This window comes from Mobula hypostoma, chromosome 20 (genome assembly GCF_963921235.1).
Source record: "Mobula hypostoma chromosome 20, sMobHyp1.1, whole genome shotgun sequence".
In the NCBI taxonomy this organism is placed as follows: domain Eukaryota; kingdom Metazoa; phylum Chordata; class Chondrichthyes; order Myliobatiformes; family Myliobatidae; genus Mobula; species Mobula hypostoma.
In genome coordinates, this window is record NC_086116.1 from 53,046,161 (window position 1) to 53,067,751 (window position 21,591).

The 21,591-nt window shown below is 41.9% G+C and overlaps 1 protein-coding gene across 1 annotated transcript in view; it reads left to right on the plus strand.

The window, feature by feature from the left end:
• LOC134359533 (golgin subfamily B member 1-like) overlaps nt 1–21,346 on the plus strand; it is a 111,942-nt gene extending 90,596 nt beyond the window's left edge. The window contains exons 17-23 of the mRNA XM_063072935.1: nt 452–587; nt 1,699–1,839; nt 4,909–5,052; nt 5,476–5,573; nt 16,507–16,641; nt 17,441–17,549; nt 18,806–21,346. Of these exons, the coding sequence (XP_062929005.1) occupies nt 452–587; nt 1,699–1,839; nt 4,909–5,052; nt 5,476–5,573; nt 16,507–16,641; nt 17,441–17,549; nt 18,806–18,937 (895 nt within the window). The 3' untranslated portion in view covers nt 18,938–21,346. The remainder of the gene's footprint in view (nt 1–451; nt 588–1,698; nt 1,840–4,908; nt 5,053–5,475; nt 5,574–16,506; nt 16,642–17,440; nt 17,550–18,805) is intronic.
• Nucleotides 21,347–21,591: the final 245 nt, after the last annotated feature.

Below are 21,591 nucleotides of genomic sequence, written 5' to 3' on the forward strand. Positions count from 1 at the left end.
GTGCATTGTATTTAGTCCTCCCGAGATTTTCTTCAATATCCACAGTGTTATTTTAAAGTGCATTGAACTATTGTATAAGCAGATGCCTGCTATTTTGTTGTTTTATGCCCTTTTTGCGCCTTATGGCACATCAGGCGGCATTTTTGCCGTTTCCGTAGCATTTGACTGTTTTTTTACAAGGCTGAGTTGCTGGCTTGACACTCAACCCAGCGTGGATGGAAAGCATGCAACCAGCCAGCCAGATTTGAACTCGGGATCCTTTGACTCAAAGCCTGGTGCTGATGCCAGTATACCAGCGGCCAGCTGCCTGCTGCCTGCTATTTTATACTGTGAATATCCATAGACAGTGAAAGAATGGACAACCAATAGATGCCATTGAAAGAAAGGATCAGACTTAACCAGTTTCATGGATTTTATCCCATGTATGAAATTCCATTGCTATGTGTTTCAGGTCTGAGAAAATGTCTTTTGCCGCACAGAGTGAGAGGCTAAAGGAACAGTATCTGATTGCTGTATCGGATAAGGACAAACAGATCCACGAGCTTCAGAGCATGTGCCAGGAGATGAGGCTGAAGTTGGTGCAGCAGGTACCAGCCAGGGGTTAATCTTTCTTAGTCTGCTAACTGATGCTGGCCCGGGAAATAAGTTATTTCCCCACCTTTATACCATGGAGTCATACAGCCCTGTTTGGCCCACACTGTCTGCACTGACTATCAAGTACTCATCTATATTAATGCCATTTAGCAGCACTTGATCTGTAGCCTTGTATGCTTTGGCTCTCTGAGGTACTTATTAAATGTTTTTAGAGACTCTACTTCTACCACCCCCTCAAGCAGGTTGTTCCAAATGCAATCACCTCCTTCGTGGGGAAATAAATTCTTCTTGTATCCCCTGTAAATCTTTTACTCCTTCCTTAAACCCACGTCTTTCTGTTATGGAGAGAAGTTTACTTCTCTTTATCCTTGATATACCCCTCAAAGTTATTGTGCACTTGTATCAGATTGCTTCCTCAGACATTTCCACTCCAAAGAAAACATACTTAGGCAATCCTCATTGAAACATTTCTTCACAAGCAACATTCTAGTGAATCTCCTTTGCTGGTCACAGGCTAAATCACAAAAGCAAGCCTCAACTATCAACAGCTGTCTACCATAACCAAGCTAGTTTTGGGCCAATTTGCCTTGGGCTGTAGTGTTTGGGACCAGCTTTCTGTGTAGTATCTTGTCAGGTGCCATACTGAGGGAATAAAGGACAGACTGGCTGTTCTGACATTAATCCCTGGACTGTGCTGCAGTATGGAAGTGCCATGTTTCCGAAGTCATATGAGTCAGTCTGATCAAACTCCAATAGCTCCATGCTGGGGAAGGACTGCTGTTGACCTGCGGTGCCTTGGTGGCCATGTTGACCCTCACTGCCTGGATGTGTGGTGTGTGATCTCTTGGAGTTAGTGCTGAAAAAACAGCAGGTTCCTATGGATTGCTAGCCTACCGTGGTCCAATCCTTCCCAAAGGGGAAAGAGACCTTGTCATTATTCGGGGAGGATGAGTCCAAGAAAGTGGAGGTTACGACAGTTTACTTTGCCTGTCTTTGAAAGGTGTGGCTTTATTCTAATAATCTCGACTCTCAGGAGAACAAACCAGACTGAGACTGGTGATTCAGAGTCTCACTAGTGAACAGAATGTTGCATCTGTCAAACAGGGACCTGCGGAAGCAACTGACCGAGACGAGTCTCTGAAGGAAGACCTGCAGAGTGAGAACAGGCAGCTGAAGGACCAGCTGAATGACAGCCTAAAAGAGCTGCATCAGAAGGAGCTTCGTATCCAGAAACTGAACAGCAAGGTGAGCGTGGAGCACAGGTTACATATGAGAACTTTTCACTGAGCCAGCCCAGCCTTTTAGTACAATGGGAACTTTCCCATCTACGTTGGAAGATCCTAACCTCAAACTGGAGAGAGGAAATGGGAAATCCATCTCAAAATTTGGGACGAACTGTTAATTTTAAATTATGTGCACCATTTAGCATAAATCTGGTGTTATTTATGCTTTCTTCAGCCTACGGGTTTATTTGGAACTTCTGGTACTTAAGATCATAAGATATAGGAGCAGAATTAGGCCATTTGGCCCATCAAGTCTGTTCTGCCATTCAATCATGGCTGATCCTTTACACCCCCTCCAGCCCCAATCCCCACCTTTCTCCCCGCAACCTTTGATGCTGTGGCCAATCAAGGACCTATCAATCTCTGCCTTAAGTACACCCAATGACCTGGCCTCCTTAGCTGCCTATGGTAACAAATTCCACAAATTCACCAACCTCTGGCTAAAGAAATTTCCTCACATCTCTGTTTTAAACGTATGCCCCTCTAACCTGAGGCTCCCCCACGTTGGGAAACATCCTTTCCACATCTACTCTGTCTAGTCCTTTCAACAGTCAAAAGGTTTCAGTGAGATCCCCCACTTATTCTTCTAAATTCCTATAAGTACAAGCCCAGAGCCATCAAATATTCCTCATATGATTACCTTTTCATTCCCGAAATCATCCTTGTGAATTCCCTCAAATGCCAGCACTTCTTTTCTTAGATAAGGAGCCCAAAACCATGCTGATTTTGTCCTATCTTGTCCTGTCACCAAGTACTCAATAACTTCATCCGTAACAATTAACTCCAACATCTTCCTAACCTCTGAGGTCAGGCAAACTGGTCTATAATTTAATTTCTGCTGCCCCCTCCGCTCTTAAAGAGTGGAGTGACATTTGCAATTTTCCGGAACAATACCAGAGCCAATGATTCTTGAAAGATCATTACCAATGCCTCCACAATCTCTAACGCTACCTCTGTCAGGACCCTAGGAGTGCAGTTCATCTGGTCCGGGTGACTTGTATACAAGACAAGATAGGACAAAGTGAGCATGGTTTTCTTAAGGGAAAATCTTGCCTGATGAACCTTTTGGAATTCTTTGAGGAGATTACAAGTAGGATAGATAAAGGGGATGCAGTGGATGTTGTATATTTTGACGTTCAGAAGATCTTTGACAAGGCGCCACACGTGAGGCTGCTTACCAAGTTAAGAGCCCATGGTATTACAGGAAAGTTACTGACATGGTTAGAGCATTGACTGATAGTTAGGAGGCAGCGTGTGGGAATAAAAGGATCCTTTTCCGTGACTAGTGGTGTTCCGCAGGGGTTGGTGTTGGGACCACTTCTTTTATGCTGTATATAAATGGTTTAGATGATGGAATAGATGGCTTTGATGCCAAGTTTGCAGATGGTATGAAGATTGGTGGAGGGCAGGTACTGTTGAGGAAACAGGTAGACTGCAGAAAGTCTTAGACAGGTTAAGAGAATAGGCCAAAAAGTAGCAACTGAAATAGAATTTCGGAAAATGCATGGTCATGCACTTTGGTAGTAGAAATAAATGTGCAGACTAGTTTCTAAAAGGGGAGAAAATCCAAAAATGTGAGATGCAAAGGAACTTGGGAGCCCTTGTACAGAACACCCTAAAGGTTAACTTGCAGTTAGAGTTGGTGGTGAGGAAGGTAATGGCATTGTAGCATTGATTTCAAGAGGTCTAGAATACAAGGGGTGGGATGTGATGCTGAGGGTTAGTAAGGCACTGGTGAGGCCACACTTTCAGTATTACGAACAGTTTTAGGGTCCTCATTTAAGAAATGATGTTCTGGCATTGGAAAGGTTTCAGAGGAGGTTCACAAGGATGATTCCAGGAATGAAAGGGTTATCATATGAGGAATGTTTGATGGGTCTGTACTCGCTGGAATTTAGGAGGATGAGAGCGGATCTCATTGATACCTATCGAACATTGAAAGGACTCGACAAAGTAGATGTGGAAAGGATATTTTCCCAAGATGGGGGAGTCTAGGACAAGGGGTCACAGCCTTGGGATAGAGGGTGTCCATTTAAGACAGAGATGTGGAGAAATTTCTTTAGCCAGAAGGTGGTGAATTTGTGGAATTTGTTACCACAGGCAGCTGCGAAGGCCAGGTAGTTGGCTGTGTTTAAGGAAGAGCTTGATGGTTTCTTGTTTGGCCATGGCATCAAAGGTTACAGGGAGAAGGCTGGAGAGTGGAGCTGACGAGGAAGAATTGAAAGAATGAGCAAAAAAGTGGCAGATGGAATAAAGTGTTGGGAAATGTATGATAATGCTTTTGGTAAAAGGAACAATCGTGTGGACTACTATCTAAATAGGGAGAAGATTTAAAGATCAGAGGTGCAGAAGGACTTGGGAGTACTCGTGCAAGACTCCCAGAAGGTTAATTTACGGGTTGAGTCTGTGGTAAAAGGACAAATGTGATGTTGGCACTTATTTCAAGGGGAATAGAATACAAAAGCAAGCAGATAATGCTGAGCCTTTATAAGATATTAGTCAGGCTACACTTAGAGTATTGTGAACAGTTTGGTTCCCCATATCTCAGATCTCAGAAAGGATGTATTTTCATTGGAGGGAGTCCAGAGGAGGTTCATGAGGATGATTCTGGGAATGAAAGGGTTAACAAATGAGTAGCGTTTGGCAGGTTGGGGCCTGTACTCACTGGAAATTAGAAGAATGCGGGGGATCTCATTGAAACTTACCAAATGTTGAAAGAACTAGATAGGGTTGATATGGAGAGGAATTTTCCTATGGAGGGGGTATCCAGAACTAGAGGGCACAGCCTCAAAATTTTTTTTTCTTTTTTTTATTTAATGGGGGAGGGATAGCCTCAAAATTGAGAGGTGACCATTTAGAACAGAGGTAAGGAGGAATTTTTTAGCTAGATTAAAGATTAAGATTAAAGTCTGTCACGAGCCTTGTGGCGCATCAGGCCAGTGCTTATGCCAGTTTCCGTGGCGTGGAGCGACTGAGAGACTGATATGTGCACTTTCTCTTTCTATCCCGTCTTACCCCTTGTAATCTGCAGATGTCCGTGGTGTTTGAAGAGAAGATTGCTCTCTCTGCCCAGGTACGGGCCACAACACAGAACCTGCGTGACACGCAGCAGCGACTGAATGAGTTACAGTTGCATCATACCACCCTTGAACACCAGCTGCTGGCCGAGGAGAAGGTGGGTGAAGGGAGGATGCATTGTGATGGTTATTGTTTGATAAATGAATCCTGGGGAGGGTTCCAGTGTATAATTTTCTTCAGGGTATGTCTTGTTGCAAATTTGATCCATACCCTTTCCCAAACCTGTTAGCTTCTGGCTTGTAGATCTGTTACTTTGTATCCAAGCTATTCAATACCTTTAACTCTTATCTGTAATTCAGACCAAGGTATCCGTCATATCAAATGTCTTTAATTTTTAGTTTAGGTTCAGCCCTGAAACAACGTCTTGTGTATTTATTATCCTATGTAAGACTACAAGATGTCTTATATTCACTGTGCACTGGTATGATGTACCTTACCTTGCTGTTGTGCAGTGACATTTAGGGTGCTTTATTGTCCTTGTTAACCCCTCCTTACAGTTTTGCTTTTCTTTGGCACTCAGACAGAGCCCATGTTTGACACTGCACCTGGTGGCCCTCAGGAGAAGGACAGAATTGACTTGCAGGTTAAAGAAACTGATCTGAAACACCTAAAGCAAAGGTAAAATCTGGGAAAGATACTCTCATTTATTTGTTATTGTCTGTAAAATAGGTGTCGTCCAATTCTAATGAATGGTCATCAACTTCAAGGGGAAGAGGGAAGAGACAGGAGAAGAATAGGAAAATGGCATGGGCAGGTAATTTAGTGCCTTGAGTGCCTTTTTTGCAGCCAAATGAGAGTCACGATAAATATGTTCCTTCCTAAGTGCTAGAATTTGGAAGTGCTAGGTGGGAGAATTTGGAAAGAAATGTGAAATTGACAGGAAATAACCGTAGCAACAAAAAGAAAGTAAATCCTCTGGGGGAGGGGGGCACATAGGTATTGGACGTAAATTTAAGAGTAATTCTTGAAGAATCATAAGTGAGGTATTTCCTGACCAATGTAAAATTATCTTAAGGACTGCAGATTAGGGAGATTAAAATTAGAACATGGCTAAAAGTGCTGATCATGGTAGGGGGTGGATCAAGGTGGTTCCTTTCCACTGGATGTTGGCAGCTGAGACAAAAAGGAGCAGTGCTAATACGTCACGCTGCACCTGAACTGGAATAGGTCTGGTGCCCTTTTGGAAAAAAATTAGAGATGGAAATGACTTTAGAGATGAGAAATGAACCTGGTCAGGTGTCAGATCTCTCAGTGAGAGAGCATTTTGGAGATAGTGATCACAATTCACATAGCTTTGGAGAGGGATAGGAACAGACAAGTTAGGAAGGCGTTTAATTGGAGTAAGGGAAATATGAAGCTATTAGGCAAGAACTTGGAAGCATAAATTAGAAACAGATGTTCTCAGGGAAACGTACGGAAGAAATGTGGCAAATGTTCAGGGGATATTTGTGTGGAGTTCTGCATAGGTACGTTCCAATGAGACAGGGAAAGGATGATAAGATACAGGAACCATGGTGTACAAAGGCTGTTGTAAATCTAGTCAAGAACAAAAGAAGAGCTTGGGAAAGGTTCAAAAAATTAGGTAATAATAGAGATCAAGGAGATTATAAGGGCAGCAGGAAGGAGCTTAAGAATGGAATTAATAGGGTCAGAAGGAGCCCTGAGAAGGCCTTGACGGACAGCATTAAGGAAACCCCAAGGCATTCTACAAGTATGTGAAGAGCGAGAGGATAAGACGTGAGAGAACAGAGCCAATCAAGTGTGACAGTGGAAAAGTGTGTATGGAACCAGAGGAGATGGCAGAGGTACTTATTGACTACTTTGCTTCAGTATTCAGTACGGAAAAAGATCTTGGCAATTGTAGGGGTGACTTATAGCGGACTGAAAAGCTTGAACATGTAGATGTTAAGAAAGAGGATGTGCTGGAGCTTTTGGAAAGCATCAAGTTGGATAAGTCACCGGGACCGGAGGAGGTGTACCCCAGGCTACTGTGGGAAGCGAGGAAGGAGATTGCTGAGCCTCTGGTGATGAACTTTGCATCATCACTGGGGACGGGAGAGGTTCCGGAGGATTGGAGGGTTGCAGATGTTGTTCTTTTATTCAAGAAAGGAAGTAGAGATAACCCAGGAAATTATAGACCAGTGAGTCTTACCTCAGTGACTGATAAGTTGTTGGAGAAGATCCTGAGAGGCAGGATTTATGAGCGTTTGGAGAGGTATATTATGATTAGGAGTAGTCAATATGGCTTTGTCAAGGGTAGGTCATGCCTTACGAGCCTGAGTGAATTTTTTGAGGATGTGACTCAACACATTGATGTAGGAAAAGCAGTGGATGTAGTTTATATGGATTTCAGCAAGGCATTTAATAATGGGGTACCTTATTAAGAAAGTAAGGAGGCGTGGGATCCAAGGGGACATTGCTTTGTGGATTCGGAACTGGCTTGCCCACAGAAGGCAAAGAGTGGTTGTAAACAGGTCATATCCTGCATGGAGGTTGGTCACCAGGGATCTGTTTTGGGACCATTACTCTTCGTGATTTTTATAAATGACCTGGATGAGGAAGTGGAGGGATCGGTTAGTAAGTTTGCTGATGACACAAAGGTTGGAGATGTTGTAGGTAGTGTGGAGGGCTGTCAGAAGTTACAGCGGGACATTGATAGGATGCAAAATTGGGCTGAGAAGTGGCAGATGGAGTTCAACCCAGATAAGTGTAAAGTGGTTCATCTTGGTAGGTCAAATATGATGGCAGAATATAGTATTAATGGTAAGACTCTTGGCAGTGTGGAGGATCAGAGAGGGATCTTGGGGTACGAGTCCATAGGACGCTCAAAGCAGCTGCGCAGGTTGACTCTGTGGTTAAGAAGGCGTACAGTGTATTGGCCTTCATCAATCGTGGAATTGAATTTAGGAGCCGAGAGGTAATGTTGCAGCTATATAGGACCCTGGTCAGACCACACTTGGAGTACTGTGCTCAGTTCTGGTCGCCTCACTACAGGAAGGATGTGGAAGCCATAGAAAGGGTGCAGAGGAGATTTACAAATTTGTTGCCTGGATTGGGGAGCATGCCTTTTGAGAATAGGTTGAGTGAACTCGGCCGTTTCTCCCTGGAGCGACGGAGGATGTGAGGTGACCTGATCGAGGTGTAGAAGATGATGAGAAGCATTGATCGTGTGGATAATCAGAGGCTTTTTCCCAGGGCTGAAATGATTGCCACAAGAGGACACAGGTTTAAGGTGCTGGGGAGCAGGTACAGAGGAGATGTCCGGGGTAAGTTTTTTACTCAGAGAGTGGTGAGTGCGTGGAATGGGCTGCTGGCAACAGTGGTGGAGGTGGATACGATAGGGTCTTTTAAGAGACTTTTAGATAGGTACATGGAGCTTAGTAAAATAAAGGGCTATGGGTAAGCCTAGTAGTTTCTAAGGTCAGAACATGTTCATCACAATTCTGGGCCGAAGGGCCTGTATTGTGCTGTAGGTTTTCTATGTTTCTAAAAGGGTTAGGAATAAATTGATAATGAATCCTGATGAAGGCTCTCAGCCTGAAACATTGACTCTTCATTCCTTTCCATTGATGCTGCTTGACCTGCTGAGTTCCTACAGCATTTTATATATATGTTCCTAGGAATAAATGCAATAGGTATAGATCAGGGTGGTGGGTGGAGATACCTCTATTAAAGGAGGTGTAAGGCGCTCCTTCCCTCCACTAGCGTGCAGGTCACCCTTGGGCAAAGTGTTGCACCTGCTTAACCCCTTGAAGCCAAGGGACCATGTGGTGGATGGTTGTTTGAGCAGCTGGTGCAGATCACAAGTAGTGGTTATGTGACCACTGACTCCAGGCAGAGAACCTCTGAAGAGTATTTGTAATGGCTGGAGGCACCCATCTTATGAAGACACTGCCCTAAAGAAGGCAATGGCAAACCACTTCAGAAGAGAAATTTGCTGAGAACAATCATGGTCATGAGATTGATGATGTACATTATATGACACAGCGCATAATAATGATGACCAACGATAGATCAATCATTTAAACCTCAGTGGTGGGAAAATTCTTGGACTGATGATCAGGGACAGAATTATCAGTCACTTGTACAAATGTGAACTGATTGGAGAAAGCCAACACAAATTCGTTAAGGATAATTTATGAAATAAAGCTAAATATGGCAACAGAGTGTTGAAAAATCTAATTGAGGTAGGTATACTGTAGCCTTCCAAAAGTCATTTTGTAAGGTGTATATAATAACTTTGGTGAAACATATAATAAAAGTCTGCAGCAGAATGCATAAAAATATGGCTAAGTCATAAGAAGCAGAGAGTAATCATAAAAAGTGTGGTTTTCTCTTCAGACAGTGGAATTCTCCAGGGTTTTGTTCCAGGACAATTTGTTACTTACTTATTAATAATTTGAATCTTGAAGTAAAAGGCAGAAGTTGCAGTGACACAATACTTGAATGTTAAGACTGAAGAGTGTTATGTGTTTTGTTTTCCTGGGAGTCCATAGTTTTGTTTACTGTGGGCGTCACGTGTCCCCATTTTCGTTTTCCTGGGGGTCCATCATTTCGTTTCTGTGAGCGTTACCTTACGACGTGTGCCAACGGTATAAAAGAAATGTGGGAGGGGTCAAAGGAAAGAGAGAGGGAGTGAAGATTGCAGACTTCGAGCTATCCGGGAACAACTCACAATCGAGAAGGGTAAAGTCTAGTCCTTACCCATACCCAAAGGATTGGGTTAATCAGCGGCAAACTGAACATTGTGGAGACGTGTCTGTCCTTCATGGGTGTAGATTTCGTGACAGTCACTGTGTGAAATCGCTCTTCGTGGATTTCGGAACAGTATTCCTCGGCTGGGATCTTTGGTAACCGTTTCTGCCGTGGAATCTTTGGAATTCGTCGTGATTGCCTCGTCGCTGCACTGTGAATCCACAATTCTCACTTCTCACTTATTTCGTGAATTACTGGGACTCCCTGAACTGCTACTTTAAGACTGTGCTTGAGTAAGATTTGTTAAGAACGGGTTCTAAGTTTGACTGTAGGGAGCTATAGACGCATAACACTGTTAACTTCTGTCTAAGAATGTAGTTTATTTAATTTTCTATATTTTTGAGTAGATGTAAATAAATATAGTGGTTTTAATTTTAAAACCCAACTTAATTTGTCATCTCTTGCTGCTAGTACGTTACAAAATCGTAACAAAATTGGGGGCTCGTCCGCAATATGAACAAAATTGGAACTTATTGATTGACTATCGATCTCATTGGCTACTACGCTTTTGATTGACTTGTGTGGGGAAACTAGCAGCAATGGATGTTGATGCATTTCTGGCATCGCCAGACCCTGGGGCTTTAGGGAAAGCCAAAAAGAATGGCTTGTTGCTTGTTGCTAAAAATCTATAACTTACTGAGGTGAAACCGTCTATGAAAAAGGTGCAGATTCAGAGGGTAATAGCTGAGCACTACATAGATAAGGAGGAATTAGAGGAGGAGGTATCAGGTTTCCTGAAAGTAAACTTGAGACCCAGTTACAACTGGAACAAATGAAATTAGAGAGATTTAAATTAGAGGCTAGGGAAAGAGAAAGAGACAGACAAAGGCAGTTTGAGATAGAGATGGAGAAGTTAAGCCTCGAGAGGCAAACATCTGGCTCTAGGGAGCTGGTTGTACCGTTTGTGGCCAGTCAGGAAGTTAAACAGGTCCCTCCATTTGATGAGGCTGAGGTTGATAAATACCCAGCATTTTGAGAAAGTTGCTCAGAGCCTAAAGTGGCCGAAAGAAAGTTGGTCTCTCTTGTTACAGAGTGTATTTAAGGGTAAGGCTCAACAGGCTTATTCTGCCCTGTCAATTGAAGATGCAGCTAAGTATGAGATTGTGAAAGACGTTGTACTTAAAGCCTTTGAACTGGTTCCAAAAGCCTATAGGCAAAGGTTTAGGAATTTGAAGAAATCTGTGAACCAGGCTCATGTGGAATTTCCTTATGAGAAATCTGTGTGTTTTGAAAGATGGTGCACATCTAAAAATGTGGATGGAATTTTGAGAAACTGAAAGAGTTGAGAGTTAATTTTAATTGAAGAATTTAAAAGGTGCGTCCATAATGATATAAAGGCATATTTAGATGAAAAGGATACCGCCACTTTGCAAGAGTCTGCTAAATTAGCAGATGAGTTTGCCTTAACCCACAAGTTTAAGTTTACCCCGAGTAAGACCTTCCAAAAGAGTAGCATGGACAATCCAGGTAAACCGAAATCAAATCTGGGTCTAGTGACAAAGGTAAGGATGAAGGGAAACAACTAAAGGAGAAGCCCTCTGGTCCTAATTGTCACTATTGTAGGAAACCTGGTTGGTCATGTTATGGCTAACTGTTTCCTTCTGAAAAAGTAGAAGGAAAAGGAGGCAGTTCCAGATGTCTCTGTTCACCTGTGAATCCACGGGGTTCTGAACATTCTGATGAAGCTCTGTCAAAGGCTAAAGCGTCTGGTCGGGTTAGGAAAGAATTCCTTCATTTTACGTCAGATAGGTTTGTTCCAGTAAAGGAAGGGTCAACCCTGGTACCGGTGAAAATTCTTCGAGATACTGGGGCTTCTCAGTCACTTATGTTAGACAGTGTTCTAAAGTTTGGTGATGAAACTGCCACTAGTGTGGTAAATCTTATTCGAGGTATTGGGTGCAACGTTGTTCCTGTACCTCTGCACAAGGTAATTTTGAAGTCAGAGTTAGTTTCAGGACTTGTTAAAATAGGACTATGACCCAGTTTACCGGTGGAAGGTGTTTCTTTGTTGTTAGGGAATGATCTAGCAGGTGGTAAAGTTGTTCCTGCAGTGCAGCTGACAACTAAGCCAATCAATGATGATTCAAAGATAGATCCTAACATTTATCCCTCGTGTGCAGGAACTCAAGCTAGGGCCAAGAATCTTGCCAATGCAGATGGTCCTGTACAGCATAATTCGGCTACTCACGATAGCCCAAATAGGGAATCAGATTTTGATGACTTGTCAGGGACTTTTCTGCCTTCATTTTTTCACCAGGATCCAGGTATTAAATCTGATAATAAAGATTTATCTCTGTCTAGGAAGGAGTTTATAGCTGAACAGAGCAGAGACCCTGAGATTGAAGCTTTAAGAGAAAAAGCTCTCTCAGGTGAGGAGATCGATAAAGTGCCAGTGGGGTATTATTTCAAAGATGGAGTATTAATGAGGAAGTGGAGACCACCTAATATTCCTGCAAGTCAGGAATGGGCGATTGTTCACCAGGTTATAGTTCCTAAAGCCTATAGGAATGAGATTTTAAATTTGGCCCATAGTAAACCCTTGGATGGCCATCTAGGTGTGAATAAAACTGTGAACAAAGTTTTAAAACAATTCTTCTGGCCTAAGTTGAGGAAAGATGTTGTAACATTTTACAGGACTTGTCACACTTGTCAGGTTGTGGGTAAACCTAATCATGTCACCCCAGTGGCCCCACTGCTGCCTATTCCTGCATTTGGTGAACCCTTTCCTAAAGTTATTGTGGATCGTGTTGGCCCATTACCAAAGACTAAAGCTGGTCATCAGTATTTGCTACCTATCATGCGTACAGCATCTAGAATTCCAGAGGCAATACCTCTCAGAAATATAAAAGCCAAACTGTGTCGAAGGCTCTCGTAATTTTTTTTACTTTATTTGGTTTGCCTAAAGAAATTCAGTCTGATCAAGGGAGTAATTTTATGTCAGGATTATTTCAGCAGGTAGTTTACAAACTGGGAGCCAAACAAATTACATCATCTGCATATCATCCAGAATCCCAAGGGGCCTTAGAGAGATTCCATTCTACCCTCAAAACCATGATTAGGACATTCTGTATTGAAAATGAGAAGGATTGGGATGAGGGAGTTCATTTGCTTTTATTTGCAATAAGGGAGTCAGTACAAGATTCCCTAGGCTTATGTCCCTTTGAACTTGTGCTTGGCCACCATGTCTGAGGACCTTTGACATTGATAAAGGAACAGTGGGTTAACAGTGACCTGCATGTTAATTTGCTAGATTATGTTTTGAAGTTCATGGACAAATTGCAAAGGGCTTGCAACCTAGCAAAGGAAAATTTAAAATCAACCCAGGAAAGAATGAAAACTCGGTATGATAAACAAGCCAGAATGAGGTCATTCAAGCCAGGAGATGAAGTGCTTGTTTTGTTTCCTGTACAAACAAACCCTCTACAACTGAAGCTTCATGGTCTTTATGAAACTGTGGCTAAAGTTAATGATGTGGACCATGTAGTCAAAACGTCAGATAGACCAAGGCCAACACAGCTTTGTCACGTAAATATGCTTAAGCTGTATCATGAAAAACAAACTGCAGCTGTGGCGGTTGCTGTAAACAAAGATGGATGTGAGCTCTCCGGAAATTTATTAGCTGATCCATCTGAGGCCTATTTAAAACTGAACATTATTTCAGCCAGATTGACAAATTCCACTATTTTGGAAAATATTGATGCAAATCTGGCCCATTTACAGATGAAGCAGTTAATTATGAAATTTAAGGGTTTATTTCCTGATATCCCAAAAAGAACCACAGTGGCCTTATGTGATGTAGATGTGGGTAATAACAAACCTATAAAACAACATCCATATCGTATGAGTATTGAAAAATGTAAACTTGCTGAACAAGAAATTGAGTATATGTTAGAAAATGATAATATTAGACCTCCTACTTCGGATTGGAGTTCATCTTGTGTCATGGTACCTAAACCAGATGGTAGTATCAGATTCTGCACTGATTACTGAAAGGTGAATGTTGTAACAAAAACAGATGCTTATCCAATCCCTAGAGTGGATGATTGTGTAGACAAGGTTGGAAAAGCTAAGTTTCTTACAAAGATTGATCTGTTAAAAGGATATTGGTGTGTTCCATTAATGGATAGAGGTAGAGAAATTCCTGCCTTTGCGACGCCTTCTGGGTTGTTTGAATACAATGTTCTGCCATTTGGAATGAAAAATGCTCTGGGAACATTCCAAAGAATGTTTAATTCTGTAATTCAAGGGTTAGAACACACAGATGCCTATATTGATGATTTAGTCACGGGGAATGACACCTGGGAAGCCCATATCTCTGCAGTGGAAAAGCTGTTTGAAAGGCTCTCAAAAGCCAGCCTTACAATTAACCTAGCTAAGAGTGAATTTGGCCATGCCACTGTGGCCTATCTTGGTTATGTTGTAGGTCAAGGCAGGTTGGCTCCTGTTCAGGCAATTTCTGAGGTTCCCATTCCAACCAGGAAAAGGGCTCTCAGAAGATTTCTGGGAATGGCCGGATATTATCACAAGTTCTGTAAGAACTTTGCTGATATTGTTCTCCCATTGACCTACCTCCTGAAGAAGGGTGAAAGTTTGTTTGGACAGAACCTTGTCAGGAGGCATTTGATAAATTGAAAGCCATCTTATGTCACCAACCTGTGCTCAAGTCACCTGACTTTGCAAAGCCATTCTCCATACCTGTGGATGCCAGTGATGAAGCTGCAGGAGCAGTGTTACTACAAAGGGATGATTATGATGATGTTGACCATCCTGTGACTTACTTTTCAAAGAAATTCAATGAGCATCAAAGAAATTATTCCACCATGGAGAAGGAATTATTATCACTTATTTTGGTTTTACAGCATTTTGATGTGTATGTTTGCACAGCTCAGACATAGAAGGTTGCTGAATTGGAGTTTGATTTTACAAGAGTAGGATCTCATGATAATTCACATTAAATGCAAAGATAATGTAATTGCCAATTGTCTTTCCAGATGTTAAAGTTACAATGTAATTTTAAAAATGGAGTGGAATTTACTATTTGTATATGCTCCTGCAAAATGTTGTATCATTTTGTAGTGTGCTGTATGATAACCGTATATGTATTGTTTCACATATTGTAGTTTGTAGTTAAAATTTTGCTCTTACAGATCAAAATTTTCTCCTCTTGGGGGAGGTATTATGTGTCCACAGTTTTGTTTTCTGGGGAGTCCATAGTTTTGATTCTGTAAGCGTTACCTTATGATATATGCCAACGGTATAAAAGAAATGTGGGCATGTGGGAGGAGTCGAAGGAAAGAGAGACAGAGTGAAGACTGCAGACTTCAAGCTATCCGGGAACAGTTCATGATCGAGAAGGGTAAAGTCTAATGCTTACCCATACCCAAAGGATTAGGTTAATCAGTGGCACACTGTGCATTGTGGAGACGTGTCTGTCCTTCCTATGATCCATGGCTGTGGATTTCGTGACAGTTACTTTGTGAAATCACTCTTTGTGGACTTCGGAACAGTATTCCTGGGCTGGGATCTTTGGTAACCGTTTCTTCGTTCGCTAGCCGTGGAATCTTTGGAATTTGTCGTGATCGCCTCGTCGCTGCATTGTGACTCCACAAGTCTCTCCTCTCGCCTATTTCGTGAATTACTGGGACTCTCTGAACTGCCACTTTAAGACTGTGCTTGAGTAAGATTTGTTAAGAACGGGTTCTGAGTTTGACTGTAGGGAGCTATAGACGCATAACACTGTTAACTAATATTTAAGAATGTAGTTTATTTAATTTTCTATATTTTTGAGTAGATGTAAATAAATATAGTGGTTTTAATATTAAAACCTGACTCAATTTGTCATCCCTTGCTGCTGGTACGTTATGAAATCATAACAGGAGAAAAGTAAAAAAGTTTAAGGGGATGGAGACAGACCACTGGCATGGACAGATGAAATGTAATGCCACAAAGTATTGCCTTTTGGTAGATAAGAGGAGGTCATATAAACTGGAGGTTCACTTGAAAAGGAGTACAAATGTAGAAATTATACGTACATACAGTAATTCATTGAAATTGACAGAACAAATTCTGAGTGGTTCAGGATCCTGGGCTTTATAAAGAAGTATAAAGTAGAAGAGTAAGGAAGTCAGAATGAACTTATCTAAAACACTGGTTTGACTACAACTGAAATATTGTGTCTGGTTCTTGGTGTCACACTTTAGGAAAGATATGGGTGCAGAAGAGATTTCTGAAATTTATTACATGGATGAGAGAGTATGGTTATATGGATAGATTGGAGAATCTGGATGTGAACTCACTGGAAGAAAAGAGATTGTGAGGCAATTTGATAGAGATACTTTAAGTCATGAAGCATAGTGATAGAAGATGGCAAGAAAATGTTGCTATTTGAAGGGGTGAAGAACTAGGGAACATGATGATGATTGGCAAAAGAAGCTAAAGTGATACGAGAGAATGATATTTATTTGCATATTCAGTGGTTAGGGTCTGGAATGCAGTGCCAGAGGTGGCAGTAGAGGCAGAGTCGATCACAAAAGAGAGCTTAGAAGTATGTGATGAAAATAATTCAAAGAATGTGGTACTGGGAGTTGTACAGAATCTGTAAGGACTGAAAAAGCTAAATGATGTCCTTAATGTGATTCTGTGAAGGGAATTAATGGATTCAGAATTGAAAGTAAGTGGGATTAAGATGTGATTAACCATGATCAAACCAAATGGCAGAACAGGTTTAAGGGATGAATGGTCTATTTCCTTATTCCATGTTGCTATGAGGATTGTTCCCTTGGTGTGCATTTCATAGGCTTGTTGAAGCTAAGCAGGTCCAGGAGAGAACTGAGCAAGAACTGAGCCGTTTGGAGGACTTGCTGGCTGAAGAACAGGAAAAGCGATTGGCCGCTGAAGAAGCCCTTCTCTCTGCTGAACACCAACTGAAAAGGTAAAGAAAACCAAGTTTGAACACTGTAATTAACAAAGAGGAGGAAAACTGATTCTCTTATCCTCCTACCCCTCACCAATTTAGTATTTTAGAATCCAACTGAAGAGTGAGCAGGATAGTGGTGTATTTTATTTGCAGATGAAGAACTCAGTCATGACGCAGATGTTCTAAGGAGCCAACCCTTAAATGCAGGGACTGGAGTTTAGTTGAGGCAATTTATCCTATTTTCAGAGGTTTAATTCCACTCCAGTACCAACGTACAATGTGCTCATCTGCTTGCATACCTACACACTGATCCACCTTTGCCTTTCTCCTCTTTTGCTCCTTAATCACTCCATTACCGCCCCCCCCACCTTTCTAGCCAGTATTTCTTGTCCCTTACCACCTTATCACCACAATAACCCCACATTCTCATTTTACCCTCCTGTTCTTGCCCACCTTCCCCAAAGTCCCTTCACTGCACCTCTCCATCAGATCCTTCTGAATTCCAGCCCTTCCTATACTGTTTCTGTCCATGTCCGTCAACCGTCCGATGGGAGAAACGAAATAAAAACACGAAAGTGGGTAGTCCTCCTAACTCTGCAGTTCTGTGATTAAAGAGTGGAACAGGCTTGTGGAGCTGAACAGCTTCCCGTTGTTAGTGTGTGCCTCCCTGTGTATCAGCTAGCGATGTGGCTGTCTCAGGAACATATGAGGATTTCAGTGTAGGGTTTAATATCAAGCAGGTGTATTGTGAACCTGGGGTGACAAGGAGCTGTGGTCGAGGTTGTGACAGTTTTTGGTGTCTGATTCTTTTCAGTGTGGAGCTGAGTGAGTGGGTCAGTGCCCAGGAGAGGAACCTTAATACCTCAGCTTTGTCAGAACATTCCTTGTTGATAGATCTACCGGAGAGTGCCACTCCCAGCAAGGTAAGTACCTGTACAAAGGAGACACTTTGCTTCACAGTGCATATTTTGATTCTATAGTTCTGCTCATTCCAAAGCAGCCATCCTGCTCATCTTCCCGAGTGACATACCTCTCTCCATCATCAGCCAGCAACCTACCAGTCCACACCCCCCATTATCCTTGTACAATGTAGCCACTTGATACCCTTACACCATGGAAGCACTCAAGTCAAATCAAGTCAAGTTTATTGTCATTAAACTATATACATGTATACTGTTAAACAAGACATTTCTCTGAAACAGATTGTAAAGCACAGTAGTGAACAAACGCACAATAACTTATGAAAGTAAGGATAAAATCTACAGATGCATGAATAAAACAAAATGAAGTTTATAAATTAAATATTGTGAGGTACAGAACAGGTTAAACAATAACACTTTGAATGTGATGCGGCAGGGAGTTCATTCTTGTTTTTTGCTTTGGGGTCTGCTGCCTGATGGTGGAAAATCACCGAAGACGCTGGATGGGTGGGATCCTTAATGATTTTAAAGGCCCTGTGTACACAGCGCTGCTGATAAAATGTCCCCAGTGGATGATGGGGAGACCCCTACGATCCTCTCAGCTGCTCTCACAGTCTTTTGTGGGGACTTCCAGTCTGATGTTCAGCTGCTCCCAAATCAGATCAAGATGCAACTTGTCAGGATGTTCTCAATGGTGCTCTTATAAAATGCAGTAAAGATGGGGGTGGGGGGAGTAGCCTCACTTGCCTTAATCTTCTTAGGAAGTGGAGGTGCTGCTGTGCCTTCTTGTTCAGGGAGGTGATAATAAGGGACTAGCATGATGAGAGCCTGGTGCACTTAGCTCTCTCTGTGGAGGAGTCACAAACATACTTGTAGAGGGGTATGGTTCATTTGTACCTTCCTTAAGTCCACAATGATTTCCTTGGTCTTCTCCATGTTTAGACTTAGGTTGTTCTTCTCACACCAATCCACCATCCGCTCCACTCCCTCTCTGTACTCTGTCTTATTATAATCGTTAATGAGGCCAGCCACTGTTGTGTCATCTGCGAACGTAATGACACAGTTTGAGCTGAATCCTGCGACACAGTCATGCACTAGCATTGTAAACAGTAACAGGCTGAGCACAGAGCTCTACTCATCACAAGATATCACTGCTTTAGTATTGGGCCATTCTAATCTACTGGTGGCCCAGTGTGAGTGACGTGTGATATTCATTCTTTGTCACATACTAATTCCTATTTTGCACTTTTTGCCATCAGGCACGGAGGAACTCCAGCATGAGGTCATTCTGTTCTCTGTTCCATTCCCGGTATCGGACCAAGCTGCTGTTTACCTTGTATTTCGTTGTGCTGCATGTACTGTTCCTCTTGTGTTTCACTGGGAACCTCTAAACTTAAGGACGTCCGGTGTTCTGCTGTGATGGGATTTGCAGACAGTCGGCTGATGGAATAAACTCGTCGTACTTCACACCTGGAACATGAGCTTTAACTGTTTGGAGATGATAATTTCTTTTGTATTCAATGGGAATTTCTACGTGTATGCAAACGTTAATATTTTGCTCTGAATTTTTCTTTTTGTTCTTAACTGATGACATTATTCATTTTTACTGTACTATAGAGGATCTGATCCTGAGGGTTTGCCTTGGATAGTAATGGGCATTACTAGATATTATGGGCTCAAAGAGCACAAATCGTGAATGGATATCAGGTTGTACATTCAGGTGACTGTGACTAGTTTACACTTCATTCCCCTCTGATATCCTCCACATATCTGCCCTGAGAAGATTAATTTGTTTATCAATACCGCCAAGTGAGGGCTATTTTTTTCAAAGAAACATGCTATTTTTCCTTATTCTGCATGTTCATACACATTGATTCATTATTGCTGTAATATAGATGAGTGGTTAGCAGTCTGCAGTTTCAGATATGCTTCAATAGATGGTGGTGTTGCACTACTTTGAGCACCCCAAGACAGATGACAGCCCACTACACAGAGGTGCCCCTCAAAAAGAATGCTGCATCATGTAAAATAATATGTAAAATACTTTACAGTCATTAAGATCGCTTTAAGGAAAGGAGATAATGGATGTTTGTTAATTCAGGCAAAATCAGGGTTACATTCTTGTAATGTTGGGTAAGGCATTTCACTTGGTTGTAGATTGTCTTTGGATAAGTTGGACATGTGACTATATTTTTACCAATTTCAGCTATTTCTTGTTGCCTTAAGGGGATGTTCAATTGTTCTGTCTTTCAGTTGATTAACAAGTGCCTTACCACAACACACATTTTGGACTTTTAAACTCTCTATGATTTTGATATCTGATTCATCATTATAATTATTTACTGTTGAAATAGCACAACCTCAAAACCGTTGCTTAGTGTCTCAGTGGAGGGCAGGGGTGATCCACAAACAAGTATCGTACTATTGAGGCGTGTAGTATTAGCTGGCTGGCTGTAATGTGGCAGGGTGTGGATTGTTCAACTTATGAGGGCAGAGCAGTAGAAGAGCTCTGCTACTGTTACCTTATGAGGAAAAGTTGGGTTACTGCTTTGCATGCAAGTGGAATGTCATTCTGGGTCAGGGGCATGATAGAGTGTGACAAATATACATGGTACCAGGGTGCATGGCAGCAAAATGTGCTAAAGGGTCATAGCATGCAGTAAACAGCCAGTCTGTGGTGACCAGCAGATGACAGGGGTTCATTGACAGGGAAAGATGGAAGTGATGTTAACCTTGGTGTAATTAATAGGTTTGCTTCTGGTAATCATGAGGTGACTTTGTGAATTTGGATTGGTACTTCATCTCTTCTGTAGAGAAAAGTGGGTGGTGGTTTAAAATACAATTCAGGAGCACCATTGGGTACTTTTGATGGAGAATGGAGACAATATGTAGAGATATCCCAATGTGACCCCTGACTCTTCACCACACATGCATCCTACTGGTTCTGCAGCTCACCTGGAGTGATAATCGGGGGTACTACTACCCCAAGGTTCCAAGGTACAGAGTGAATTTCCAGTCCAGCACCATACATCCTAAACATTGACGTCAATCCAGAGTCGAGAGTCATCCAAACCAAGAGCAAACCACAGCTGCATACTGACACAAAGGGTGGCTTCATCCTGAAAGCAATTACATTTCCCCTGCCCACAACAAGAGAACCCCCTTGATATTCCCATACCCACAATCAGAACAATCCAGATGATGTGAGAATATCTGGGTTTTGGTTATTTGAGCAGCAGTGCAATGTTGCAGAATACCAGTCAGATTATGGGTCGTCTTGTCTATGTATTTATGCAGTTAAAGGTTTCCTGCATTTTAATGGGAAGAACTTCATAACAGTTTGTGAAATCAAAAGGAGTTTAAATTATTTTTATACCTAAGATATATTTAAATATTCCATTTTGCTGGGGAGATTTCTATTTCTTCTGTATAGTAAATCATGTGTTCCTGTTTAATTTAAATCATCTATTTATAATATGCAACTCAGATGAGTAGCGTGTTGCCTTTTCCTGGGAACTGTAGACAAAATGGTTGCCAATGGTTCTCTACAGTGACTGAAATGGCTGGTGGCATTCAAACTCCTTTCACGCTATTTGCTGTCATTTTTCCACATTGGGCTTGTGTATTGAAGGGGTTAGGGAGGATTTGGCAGCACTGCTACAAGTCAATGGAGGGTTTGGCAAGCTGGAGACACCAATGACCAAAGTATTCATGTATGGCTTTGAATAAAGTGTTTCTGAAAACAAACTTGACGTCTCAATTCTTACACCCACTGTTCATTTTGGCACAGAAGAAACAGAAGCAGGAATGGGCCATCTGGCTCTCTGAGTCAACTCTGTCATTGTTTAAGATGATGGCTGGTTTTTTCCTCCACCATTTTCTTGCACTATTCCCATTTCACTTGTTTTCCTTAAAATCTAGAAATCTATTGATCTGCTTTGAATAAGCTTAACATATAAGAGTCTTTGACAAAAAATTCCAAAGATTCATCGAAGTCTGAGTGTAGCTTTCTCAGCCAGGGAAAATGTACTCCATTCATCTAGCC